Genomic DNA, 13,246 nt, shown 5'->3' with positions numbered 1-13,246 from the left:
CAATATGTAGCACATACGCCATTGTGTACACTTCAAGGTTAATTTAAAGCTGAGAAAAAGGTGCAGACCAATTAGTTTAAGTGTGATCTCTTCTTCTTTTCAATATTTTGCCGAGTCTCGTTATAAATTTTACATAGTAAACCTTAAGAGCTCCCCATTAATGTTTGATATCAGCAAAACAAAACCTAGGGCTATGCAAACGACAATCCAATACAGAGTATGAAAAAAACTTTGAAAGGGCCATTAATATTCACGTATTTATCATATGAGCAGAGTTTAACTGCATATATAATTTATTAAGACCGGCAGATATCAGCACCATGGGATTTTGGAAGCTCATATACGATCAAGCTGAAAGAAAGAATAGTATACAACACAAATGTACTCACTTCACAGACAGTGCGATGGACAACAACAAGACAGGTACATCAAAGGCACAAACAGGGATTTGGAGGCGCCGATGAACATGTCCTTGACGGTCTCCATGGCCCCGGCATAGTCATCAAGCGGCATGTACTAGTTTGTACCAGTTAACACGGGCCCCCGAAGTTGCGGTGATCAGTGAAGAATTCTCATCTTCTCACCTAGAACTCGAACTCGACCGCGTTGGCAGACTGGATAATGGCGTATGTTGGCATCTTCCGCAGCAAAAGGTCTCGAGGCAGCGGGTATAGTTGATAAAAAAGGGCTACATGCAAGGCGGATGAGAACCACAACAACAGGACGTGAGACAACAGTGAGGGACATACCTTTTTTTGCACCGGTTGAGGAGGCAACCACCCCGACGAGATCCACGACACAGCCGTTGAACAATGGTTACTGTTTGATTGATTAGATGGTGGTGGCTGTTGTCATGGGACGAGCGATCCGGAGGATGGTTATGGCCGGCGGAGCAGATCGTCGGGGTTGGGTGCGCGGGCTCGGGGTGCTAGGGAGAGCTGCGGCAGTGTATCTAGGCCCTCGATGCCGGGGCACAGGCAAGGGGTGCTGGAGCATGTAGGCGGCGCATGGCTCGCGTATCGTCGGCGCATGAGGACGATGGTGACGTGATGGCGCATATGACGTGCTACCATAGTTGGCCTCATTGTGACGACGATGGATTACCTCAAGTCGGGACACCTCCCTGTAGCCGTCCTGATTTCTTTCCAACATTCCCGGCTACTCTTGGTTTTTGGTTTTGTTTGTACGTATAACCATGGAATAATTCTGCTGATTGATGTTTGGCCCTATTACTTTCCATGTATTACGAATTATTTTCTCCTAATTGGTTGTGACGATTCTGGTAATTGATGTTTGGTTGTATTCTTTCCATGTTATATCAATTATTTTCTCTTAATTGATTGTGGCGAGGTGATTGATCTTTTGGCTGTATTATTTCTATATATTACCAATTATTTTCTCCTAATTTATTGGGGCGATTTCGCAACTAATGCTCCTAACATTATTTTGGTAAGTGATCGTCGCTTAGAAGATTTTGAGGAGGGTAAATATCACGGATGGGTAGATATCAAGCAGAGGGTGTTTAGTAAGATTGGACGGTTAAGATGTCTCCAATCTTTGACATCAAACATTTTTGATGACGTACCAACTCACATATAATAGTAAAGATAATGGCGTCTGTCGGCATCTTCCGCAGCACAAGGTCTCGAGGCAGCGGGTATAGTTGATAAAAAAGGGCTACATGCAAGGCGGATGAGAACCACAACAACAGGATGTGAGACAACAGTGAGGGACATACCTTTTTTTGCACCGGTTGAGGAGGCAACCACCCCGACGAGGTCCACGACATAGCCGTTGAATAATGGTTACTGTTTGATTGATTAGATGGTGGTGGCTGTTGTCATGGGACGAGCGATCCGGAGGATGGTTATGGCCGGCGGAGCAGATCGTCGGGGTTAGGTGCACGGGCTCGGGGTGCTAGGGAGAGCTGCGGCAGTGTATCTAGGCCCTCGATGCTGGGGCACAGGCAAGGGGTGCTGGAGCATGTAGGCGGCGCATGGCTCGTGTATCGTCGGCGCAGGAGGACGATGGTGACGTGATGGCGCATATGACGTGCTACCGTAGTTGGCCTCCTTGTGACGATGATGGATTACCTCAGGTCGGGACACCTCCCTGTAGCCGTCCTGATTTCTTTCCAACATTCCCGGCTACTCTAGTAGTTAAGAGATTGCATTTAGTTGACACATAGCATGGGTCATATTTCTTTGACACAACCAAGTTCCTTACTGCTGCAGGTATCTGCCACAGATATATGGACGCTCAAGAAGAAGGGCCAAGGTCTGTGCTTACCTTCGTTCCTAGATTGCTAGAACTGTGTTAATTTCTGGCCAGGAGAGACAGCTCATGAAACAAAATATGTTGAACTCTGAATAGTAGTAATTCCCTTTCTGGGTTCTTTTGTTTTCCAGCCTTTTATCTGTATATCCTTCGGTATTCCCGTCAGAATGTTTGTTACTTATGTTCTGTCTCTATAATATTAGGCAGCATTGTGAGTTGTGACTGTAATGAAATTACCTTGAGATCCGCATTAGCAAAAAATGGGCTTTTGAACTGTAATGAAATTACCGTAATAGTCTATCAAGGACTCACTATTTTCTGTCCACTTGAGTCCGTAATGAATGGTACTTTTCAGTCTGGTCTGCCTACCACATGAGTGGAGACACCAATATGCAGGCGCTGCGTGTTGGACACCAGTTCGAAATAAACCGTGGCCTATTAGAAGTACCAGCAGTCCAATTTGGAAGATTATGCTGAAACTGAAAGTGCCATGGAAAACTATGAATTTTTTGTTAGCGAGCAATGAGGAGACCATGCCCGATCTTCCCACAAGACGGAGAAGACGTTACGCATTTGCTGTTTAAATGCCTGATGCCAATGGACTGAGATCCAGGTGCACCTTCGGTTGCTGATTGCCCAGATGCCAGGCCAGGTTATGCATAAGTGAGCCTCTAGGAGCCACTGCAATGACTTGCTGGTATATTTGCTAGGCAAGGTAAGACTTGCAAGTCACAATGCAAGCCGTCCGAATTGTGCAATATCTATCATGTGTTTGAATGTTGATGCTACTTTTAGTAACAGGCTGGTGCTATAGAGGCCATGCATCATCCGAAACAAGCAGGGCCAGTTTGCCGCGGTGACGTGCGAATTGAAACCTCGTTTGGCTAAGCGCATTGAAGCTATGGTTACGAAGTATGGTCAGAACTCAGAGTGTTGTTAGATGCGATGCAGTTCGAGCTGATTTTGATGGGTGTTGTTGCAACATGTTCCGGTATTGAGATTGTGGACAGAGGCAGCACCTATCATATCCTTTACTGGTGGCGATGACCAGGACAGAGGCCAATGGCAGAATGCACAGGAAAGCTAAGGTCGTGTTTCCTTTCTAACGCTTCTTGTGTCGATGAACTACTTTTCATTGAGTATTCTTTTGGTTGATCCAAGTGTCTTTATTTTTTCCCTAAAAAAAAGCAATTTTCGTTTTAGTTTGTTTGTTCGGTTGATGTCTTCCCCTCCACTCATAGACATTAAAAAGAAATTCCCCATCTGCGGCAACGTTGACCAGACCCAATCGGCATTATTAACCAAAAAGGAAGTCTTGAGCTCCAAACCGAGCCGTGGCAAGGTGGCCGGCAAGTTCCCATTCTCTGCAGCGTGTGGTCGCGCACCTGAGGCGGCCGCGGCCGTTCGTTTGCTCGACGTGCCCCTGCGGGATGCCGTCCTCGAGCAGCCACGAATCTCCGATGCTGGTGGACCGACCGCGCGGTCGAGTTGGCCACCTCAGGCTCAGGGTCACAGTCGCCGTCGCTGTCGCTGCCTCACAAGCATACATGCGTCGAGGCGGCGCCCGCTACGGTGCCGCAACAGCGACGGCAACTCCGTTGTCCCTCCGCACCAGCAGGGCCTCCACGCTGCCCCTCCATTGTCGCTCCGCGGGGATGAAGAGAACGGGGAGCAGCCAGCGACGACGGCCGTGCTGCTGGCGGCGGCGGCGGCGGCGGCAACGAGACGAGAGTGGAAGGGGAACGGGCCTAGCTGGGCCTCATTTGAGTTTTTCAGAGAGCCCTTTTAGGGCCGGTGCGATGCGGGACGCGAAATCACCGTCTGCGCCTATTCTCTGGACGGTTTAGTACCGTACCGGAAGTCTAGGTAAAATCTGACCCGTTTATAAGGCAGAATTCTACTGATTGCATCGCCACCACGAGGAAGATGCACGGCTGTCAGCTGCGAAAGATGCCAAAGAGCACAAACAAAAGATGCCACTGAGCCAGCTCGTGACCCCTCCGAGCCCACCGTGACCCCGCACCGATAAGTGCGCACGGCACATTTCTCTTTTGGAAAATACTTGTAATCCACCGACCGATCCATCCAAAGAAATACAACGCAGCCCCAACTACCTTATCTCCACAGGTTCGTCTCCCTTATTCCCCATCCTCGCGAGCGCCCCACCGGCCGCCGCCTAGGCATGTGCCTCCGCCGCCGCTCCATCATGAGCCCCGCCCTCGCCGCCTAGGTATGTGCGCTGCCCCTGCCGCCCCCGCCGCCTAGGCACGCGCCACCACCGCTAGCCCATGAGAGCTGCAAACCTAGCCCTCCGATTTCTCTCCATGTGTGTCGGCGTTGTTGCAAGGCTACCGCAGCAAACCCCCGTGTACCACCGTTGTGCCGCCGACGCCGGTGTTGTCGCCAGCCCAGGATGTATGGGTACGGCTCAGGCCTGGTCCCCACACCGACACAGAGGAGGAGGGCAAGGGAGAGGGGCTCCACCGAGGGTAACTTGGAGGAGGAGCGCCGCCTCAACCATGCACGACCTCAGTGGCTTCGAGATGGTGGAGTTATCCCATATTCTCATCCGGCGCTCACCCCCCCCCCCCCCCCCACCCCAACCTAATGTAAGTTTTGCAATGTGATTTTTTGTTCAAAATGTAGGTGATTTTTGTGGGAAACATCTGTGCAGTATGTTGTAAAGGTATTTTTCATAGAAAGTAATTGAATTTTTCATAGGAATTTTTTTGATGGAAACAGTGGATTTTTTTTTTTGTAAATTACTCTCTAATATTGTTGTAAAGAGATTTTTTTAGAGGTGAGTAATTTTGGTTTTTGTTATCATTTTTTGTTGGAAACGGCGGAAATTCTTATTGTAAATTAATCTCTAATATTGTTGTAAAGACATTTTTAGATGTGATTAATGTTGGATTTTGTTACTTTCTTTTTGTTGGAAACGGTGAAAATTCTTGTTGTAAATCAATCTCTAATTTTGTTGTAAATAGATTTTTCAGATGTTTAATGTTGGATTTGTTACTGTTTTTGGAAACCGTGGAACTTTTTTTTGTAAATTAATTTATAATATTGTTGTAAAGAAAGTTTTTAGATGTGAGTTTTTGCCTTCTATCTGCGAACTAATTTATATGCGGGAAAGAGCCCACACAATTAACGTTTGCATAAGCAGTAGCGAGGTGAGGGAACACGGGATGATGTCCACAGAAAGTGACGTCTCTAGGCGATGGAAAGTGACGTTTCCTGTATAAGAGCATCCAACGGTCACACGGTGCTCGATTTGATGGCGCGGGGGCGACCGATTTTCCCCCCAAATCGATCGGTCGACGCTCAGCGCTGGCCTTATCTTTTACAATTCGAAATTTCTAGGCTTTGTGCTCTATTTTCCAAATAGGTTATGATGGCTGATGGACACAATCGTAACAAAAAACGCAATTACATCCCCGTGCTGGCATTGGTACGCGCGTACACATACATTATAAATGCAACGGTCGACCCTTGGGAGTGATGGATAATGATCTAAGCTAATTCCGTTCCATGCGCTGTCGTCCAACAGAATCAAAAACAAACTCTGGTCTTCTAAAATACCAGCAAAACATAATCAAACCAGAGAAAATCAGATGTGCGGTGTTCCTTCCATAAATAGCATCGCACAGAACAGCAGGTTCAACCATCCAGGCTCCATGTACAACTACAGAGTACATGCAACTCTTCTCATCAGATGTTTTTTTTTTTCATTCAGAAGCAGGCAAAGACAAGAAAATCAGAAGAGCTAATCCTTCACCAACCTAAACCAAGCCACAGATTATTGGCCAAGATACATGATCTGAGTTGCGACCCTAACCATAACTTAAGCAGCTATTCAGCGCTACAAGAACATCAGCATGGAGGTCGACCCGGAGTCGCGCAGTGACCCCTCTTCTCTTGTTCTCCGCCACGAGACCAGGTTCTAATTCCACCTTGGGTAATGGACGTCGAGAGCCTTGGATGGCTGCGTGCTCTGGCTGTTGGCACCAATGAAGCCTTGCAGAAGGCTCTGTGCCGCTCTCACTTGGTCCGGCATGCCCTGGATCTCCATGATGGATTCTGAGGAACCAGGATGAGCTTCACGCAAATTCATTCTTGCACCAGAGATCTGAGATCAGCCAAGACTTATGTGAGTAAAACCGTTTGACTAATACAAGACTGGCTCAAATGGATGATGCAATCCCATTTGCAGTTCAGAAGGGTCAGAGATCATAGCTAGTACCTGGCGGATCTCTGCTAGGTTAACACCACCAGCTCCAATGATAGATTCCAGAGAACCTTTTGGAATCCTCACTTCGAGAGAGCTACTTGAGTATCTGCCAAAAAAGATAATCTTTCAGTGAAACTGGCCCAAGTAGTATTTTGGAAGGAAGACAATATGCGAAAAACCTACCCTGGAATTGGCCCAGGTAGTCTTTGATAATCCTCACGTCCATGCATCTGTCTAGCGGCCTGAAGAGAGTGAAATGTGAAACTATTTAGCAGTGAAGAAAATGAGAACTGAACACATTCAGATGCACCTGCCCACGCATGTGAGGCGTGAACATACCAGAAAACAAGGGAAGTAGAAATAAAATGTTGACAGAAGTGATAGATAGGAGGGACATGAATGCGGATCAGCATAACCTACACTAAAATGTGGACAATTTTCTATCCTTTTTAGGAATCCCAACCAGTTACGGGAAGAAAATAAGCATAATGCAACACTCTTGCACACACTAGTCTCAGGTTCCCAGTGAGAACATATTAGGTGAGGGCCATTTGCAAAATAGGGAAGCTAACGCATTGAAATGTACCTCAGTGTAATCATAAGCATTGGAATTTGCAGCTCTGGTGACGCCTAATTGTTGCACACTAGTATTCCCAGTTCTCGATAGACCTAATTGCTGTGTACCTCTACTGGAGTAACTATCAGTAGGCATATGGTCACGATAGGAGCGATGGGACATATAATCAGCACCAGGACTGGCAGGCAAGGGCATTTGCATAGTAGGCAAAGGAGCAGGTGCTGCATATCTGTCGAATGAAGCAGATGGGGGAGCGTTGCTAGCCAAAGGACCCGAACCAGGATACTCTCTTCTTTTCGAAAAGTAATCTACAGGATAAACAGAAGAAAGATCAAGGGGTTTATTGTTTGGTCTTCCATATGGCATATCAGTGGCAGATCTTCCATAAGGAAGATCGTTGATGGGTCTTCCATATGGTGTATCATTGGCGGGTCTCCCATATAGTGGATCATTGGCCAGTCTCCCATATGGTGGATCATTGGCAGGTCTTCCATATAGTGAATCACTGGCAGGCCTTCCATATGCTGGATCAACGGCAAGTTTTTGATATGGTGAATCATTAGCAGACCTTCCATAAAGGGGGTCATTGGCAGGCCTTCCATATGGGGGATTGGCAGGAGGTCTTCCATATAGTGCTAATTCCCTGCTAAGAAACATATCCGCAGGGGGGGCATCAAAACGAGCAAAAGGTAGAGGATTATTGGCAGAACTTTCATCTCTGAGGGTCCTAGTTCTAAGCCTTGAAGCAATCTCTGTGAGGGCTTCCCTTGAAGTATCTGGAACACCAGCAACCTGAAAACTCGGAACAAATGTAAAAGCACAATAACAAGTTATATAAGAAACAAAGACACAAAAAAGGACATGGAAAAATTGATGCAGATACGATCAAATATAGAATCACCTGAACAAGCTCCTCGTCAAAAGATAAGTACTTTGGTTTATCAGCCTTGGAATAAACTCGGATTTCAGCCCCAGTACGCCTTCTCATTTCAGTAATGACCTTCCCACCTTCCCCAAGAATACAACCAACTGTTTTTGACGGTACAACAAGCCTTGTAACCAAATCTCCTTCCTCAGAAGGTGCACTTACTTTACTATGGAGCAAAATAAGTGCCTCAATTACTGGGGATACTGGATCGCCAGGAATCTGGATTCAAAAAAATAGGAGATAAAACTGTGAGGACTCATAATGATGATTGGTATGATAAGAGGATGGCAATTAGAACAACCATCTACATCTTACCTCCTTAGATGAAATGACAATCAATCTTTCTCCAGAAGCATCTTTGTCCAATTCTTTAACTAGAATGCGAGCCCCAGTCTGCTGCTCTACCTGCTTAACATTTGCCCCACTTTTCCCAATAACAGGACCAATAAGCTCAGAAGCACACAGAATCCTAATAGAAAACTCTTCTGCTATAGGGACAGGATATTGTGATGGTCTATTTCTATATGAATCAAGCATGGGCATTGATGGTGCATGATCAACATGCAGATGTGGCAACATGGGATTTTCATGTGGCACCAGTGGTGGGGACTCGAGCTTCCTTCGTGTGCTTGCATCTATAATTTCTTCAAGTGGTGGATTTTCTTTACGGGGATGTTGGTGGAGACGAGTAGATATTTCATAAAGAGCTTTTCTTACAAGAGAAGGTGTGCCAGATATCTGAAATAACATAAGAATTGAGCATCAATAATATTGATGTAAAATAATAATAAAGCACACAAAAAGAAGCATTCTGTAACTCACATGTATAAATCGAAAAATAAAACTAGGCACCAATACAGAATTCCACCAAGACAATTAAAACACCAGATCCACAAATTTCATTTAAGAACAGTGCACATGAACATCACTAGAAACTTGCATAGTAAAACAAATTGATGCGGTAGATTAATGAACGAACATAAATCAAAGTTAAACGAAACCAATTAAAAGTCCATGAAGATCAATGCAAGGCATTAACAATGGATTTTTGCTACTACAAGAAATTTTACCTGAACCAATTCATCACGCTTAAGTGCACACTGAGGAAGATTTTCGGATGGTAAGATACGGATGCCTGCACCAGTATCATTTCGCAATTGTTGTATAATAGAGCCACCTTTTCCTAGCAGGCAACCAACTTGATTGCCTGGTACCAAAATTCGAGCAGTCACATCACCGCCAGTTTCAGGTTTTTCATGGATACCTCCTCCTTCGTTGGGATCTTCATCAGCAGCAATCTTATCATGTATCTTCAACAACGCATCTTGGGCAAAACAATGAGGCTTCATGTTCTCTAAGCCATCATTATTAGAAATATTTTGAACAGCTTGTTCAGAGTGATTTTGGTAATCAAAGACAATAATGACTCTGTCATCTGCACCGGGAATAGAATCAGCAACCCTTATCTTTGCTTTAGTCTCCTCTCTAAGGGCCTTAACAACATGACCACCTCTCCCCAAGACACTGCCGATCTTTTTCCCAGGGCACAATATCCTATAAATGGTTTCTATTGGACGAGAAGACACTGGTCCATCATCCTGCCTGGTGTTAACCCGTTTCCTCTTTCCATCATCAGAACTAAAATGAGTCCTCCTTTTGGAAGTACTTGGATTATGTCTTCTAGATTGATCATAGTCCATCAGTCTGCATAAAGAAAGGTCTGTCAACATAAAGAAACTGTAGAGGTGCAACATGGAAATAAAGGGTGTGGGGTACACTAGGAGTCCATTAGGGCATGTACAATGGTATCTACTCAGCCGTCTGTAAGGCCTATTACGTAGGAAATTTGATGAGCTGGAGGCGAGAGAAGAAGGAAAGAGAAAGAGGTCGTCGGAAAATCTACAGAAGGTAGATTCGCATGAAATCCGCTGGCTAGCGACACATGTTCTCCAGTTGTATAGAATGGGAGTCGGTACTTGTGGCCCTCAAAGAAATCATGTTTCCATCTTTCCGAATCCATGGTGTGGTCTACCGTTCTCAAGAAACCACGACGCCAATCATCTTTCCTTTCGAATCCTAGGTAATGCTCATCTTCTCTTCATGTGAATCCACCTGCTCGTAGTCGTCTCATCTTTTAAAATCCACCGCCAGAGGAGGCAGATAGAAGTAGAAAATCTTCAATTCATTACATGTGGATGCAATCGTTGCTTGCATATCGGTACGGATAGAGATGGGACTGCAAAGGTGCGAAAAGAAACCATGGATGGATTTGCTGTATGCATTAATTTGAGAATTTCTTTGATCCTTATTTCCAAATTTATTTCCTCTTTTGGCCCAAGATGGATGCGGTAATTATGTGATCGATGGAGTATGGTTTTCATCTGTGGGAAGGTAAATGTATATAAGGTCTTTGGCAGTACGGTGTTAAGAATTGGCGAATAAATTTATAGAAACAGAAGACTGATAGAGGGTGCTACCGGAGGAAGAAGAAACTTTAATTGTAGCAAGCAAAAAACAGCGCGGAGCACAAAGATAAAGGAGTAGTATTAATCAATGAATTCTTAACTGCTTCAGTAAATCTCAAGTTCATGCAGGTGGCTAAAAAGACAATCCACTGCACCAGGTCTCTATAGCGCTATCTATATGTGACATGAACATGTATTACAGACAATGGGAGTCTTAAACTGATGTACATGCCTTTCGCAAACAAACAAAAAAGATGTACATTCCCTTAGCTGCCTGGTTCCGACGCATTACAATCCTCTGGCTTGTGCTATCTCGCAATTAAAGAATTGCTGATGTTGCTACTTTGGGCGACGGAATACTGCTAAGTGCTAACAGGTTGTATACAAGTGCAAGAAAAAGGTACAAATGTTCTCAAGTCAAATCAAGTTTTCACTTTCAGGTGGGTTCTTGGATATATGTAACGGCATACAGAAAAACATGTCCAGCCCTAAAATTCTACTGGCAAATTCAACAGTCTCACTGATATATGTAACGGAACACAGAAAATCGGCAGTCTGGCCTCACATATTAGTCGTCCAACCCTAAAATTCTACTGTTGGCAAAATCAACAGTCTCAACCTACGTTCAGAAAAGGCGCAAGATTGACCAAAAAACTACACTTATGAAGGCGTCTGGCGCACAATCTCTAACGCGCGCGCACAGCTTCACGCACACCCATCTAAGACATCGAGCAAAAGAAGAAGTGGTCACTTCCCCCTGCAACACAATCTCCATTCTGAGGGACCGACACATTGCATGCATCACAAGCCATCAAACCTGGTTTCCAGTGCCGGATCTATATGGTTCGCCGTGCGTGCGGCCCGAAATTCGTGGATGTAAAACTAGGGCTTAAGTAATTCACTGGATGACCCAAAGCCCGTACCTCAGAAACCGATTCCCAAGATCGCGGCGGGGGCGGAGACGACAGGGACGCGGCGAGGTTGGCGGCGGAGAGGCGCCTGGTGAGGACGGCGGGGGTGGAGAGGGGCGGCGGGTTACGAGGCGTCGGCGGTGAGGCTGTGCTATGGCGCGGCGGCAGCTGTATCTAGGGCACGGGAGAGAGACGACGAGAAGAGAAGAGAAGAAGCAGCGGGATGGTGGTGGAGAGCGAAAGTCGCCGCTAGGACATTGGTTTTGACGGGGAGCAACCGGAGACTTGAGATTTCTTTTTTCTCAGATGTATAAAAATTGGCAACTGAAGGCCAACTAATATAAAAAAAGTTATTTAAAAAAGTTTACCTGATTTGTCAAATGAAAAGATGGAAAAAAGAGAGCCTTCATTTTATTTCAGCCATACTATATATGTAAAAAATCACTTTCACCCATGTGATGAAAAAAATCACCAATGATGCAATAATTTTTTTCCGAGAAAACACAATGACATTGCAAAGATGAGTCCGTTACAGATATACGCCTCCAAGGAGGGCTATGGTATAGAGGTACAAGTGATTAGTGAACATCCCAGTCTATGGGCAACTGGGCAAGATGGCACGAAGGCCAAGTGCCCCAGCTCAGCGTCGCCTCAACCTTGATATGCTCATTCATGTATTGGGCCGAAGGCCATTTTCTGTCAAAGACATAGGAGTTGCGGTGATTCCAGATCAGCCAGCGAACAAGGAGCGTCGTAGTAGCAAGATCTTTGCACATTGCCTTAGGCATCGCCTGCCTCGCGGCGATCCATCATTCATTAAAGAAAGGGTTCATTGTCGGGATGTCTGCAGGTGATCCTTAGCGAAGATAGAGTGTCCTACCAGACCTATCTCGAGAAGAGGCATGCGAGCATCAGGTGTTGCATTGACTGAGGCTCTTGGTCGCAAAGAAGGCACCTAGGGTGATGATGCAGGCCGTGCCGTTGCAGACGCTCGACAGTCCAGCAGCGGTCCTTAAATGCGATCCAGTGAAAAAACTTGACGCGCGACGGACCCCAAATTTTCCAATTTAGCCTCCAAACGCCACAGAGTATGGATCCCTGGAACATGCTAAGGTAGCAGGACTTGGCAGGATAGGTATCGATGAAGATCTAGGATCATATCAACTAGTCAGGCCGGTCAGTGAGAGCAAATTGCTCAACCTTCCTCGAGAGCACTAGGTACTGACCAAGCTCGCGAATGGCGATGGCTCCGTGGATATCACGCGCCCAACTATGGCGCCAAGCGCAACGACTACACCTTCGCCACCACCTTGCCAACGAGGTTCACCAGCCTGGTGGTGTGGAAGTCGCCTCATTTGTAATAGTTCCTAAAAGTAGACATGTATTTTTATATGTAAAATTTTATCCTATCATGCAGAAGATGGTGCCAAAAATATGTTCATTTTTTTTAAAAAAAAATCTCTTCGATATGTTTTGAAACTATTTTGCATGGTATAAATCTTCATGGAAAAAATGTTGCGGAAATTATTGGATAACCACATATTTGTTGCATTACTATTTTCAAAATGATACAATTTTTTGCATTTTTTGTAGCATCTCGTGAAAAAGTTTCAACGATTTTCTACAATAGTATAATTTTTTGGTCCGCTGGTGAGAGATTTGTTTCAAACCACGTGAAGGCTCAGATCTACCATAGTTGGTTGATCTGATGGTGGGGGATATTTTCCCCACTCATCGGTCGACCCCACCAATTTGTTTTAATATTTCTAAGTCGTGGATTTTTGTATAGGCTGCATGTTCATGGTTTAGAGTCAACTTTGGTAGCCGGAAGTGAAGTTGTGCTAAAATATTTTGAGA

The 13,246-nt window shown here is 45.4% G+C and overlaps 1 protein-coding gene across 1 annotated transcript; it reads right to left on the bottom strand.

Annotated features, from left to right (window-relative positions):
* Window positions 1-5,869: 5,869 nt before the first annotated feature.
* Window positions 5,870-11,638, bottom strand: LOC127302091 (KH domain-containing protein At4g18375). The gene is made up of 8 exons (XM_051332457.2): window positions 11,402-11,638; window positions 9,084-9,717; window positions 8,329-8,751; window positions 7,987-8,232; window positions 7,095-7,877; window positions 6,692-6,750; window positions 6,521-6,614; window positions 5,870-6,406 (listed from the first exon to the last, which is right to left on the bottom strand). The coding sequence occupies exons 2-8, from the start codon at window positions 9,711-9,713 to the stop codon at window positions 6,221-6,223; spliced, it is 2,421 nt and encodes an 806-aa protein (XP_051188417.1). The 5' UTR covers window positions 9,714-9,717; window positions 11,402-11,638; the 3' UTR covers window positions 5,870-6,220.
* Between the last annotated feature and the right edge of the window lie 1,608 nt (window positions 11,639-13,246).

Source organism: Lolium perenne, chromosome 1, assembly GCF_019359855.2.
Source record: "Lolium perenne isolate Kyuss_39 chromosome 1, Kyuss_2.0, whole genome shotgun sequence".
Taxonomy (NCBI): Eukaryota; Viridiplantae; Streptophyta; class Magnoliopsida; order Poales; family Poaceae; genus Lolium; species Lolium perenne.
Note: the sequence above shows the minus strand (reverse complement) of the source record. Positions and strands in the feature narration are given on the sequence as shown.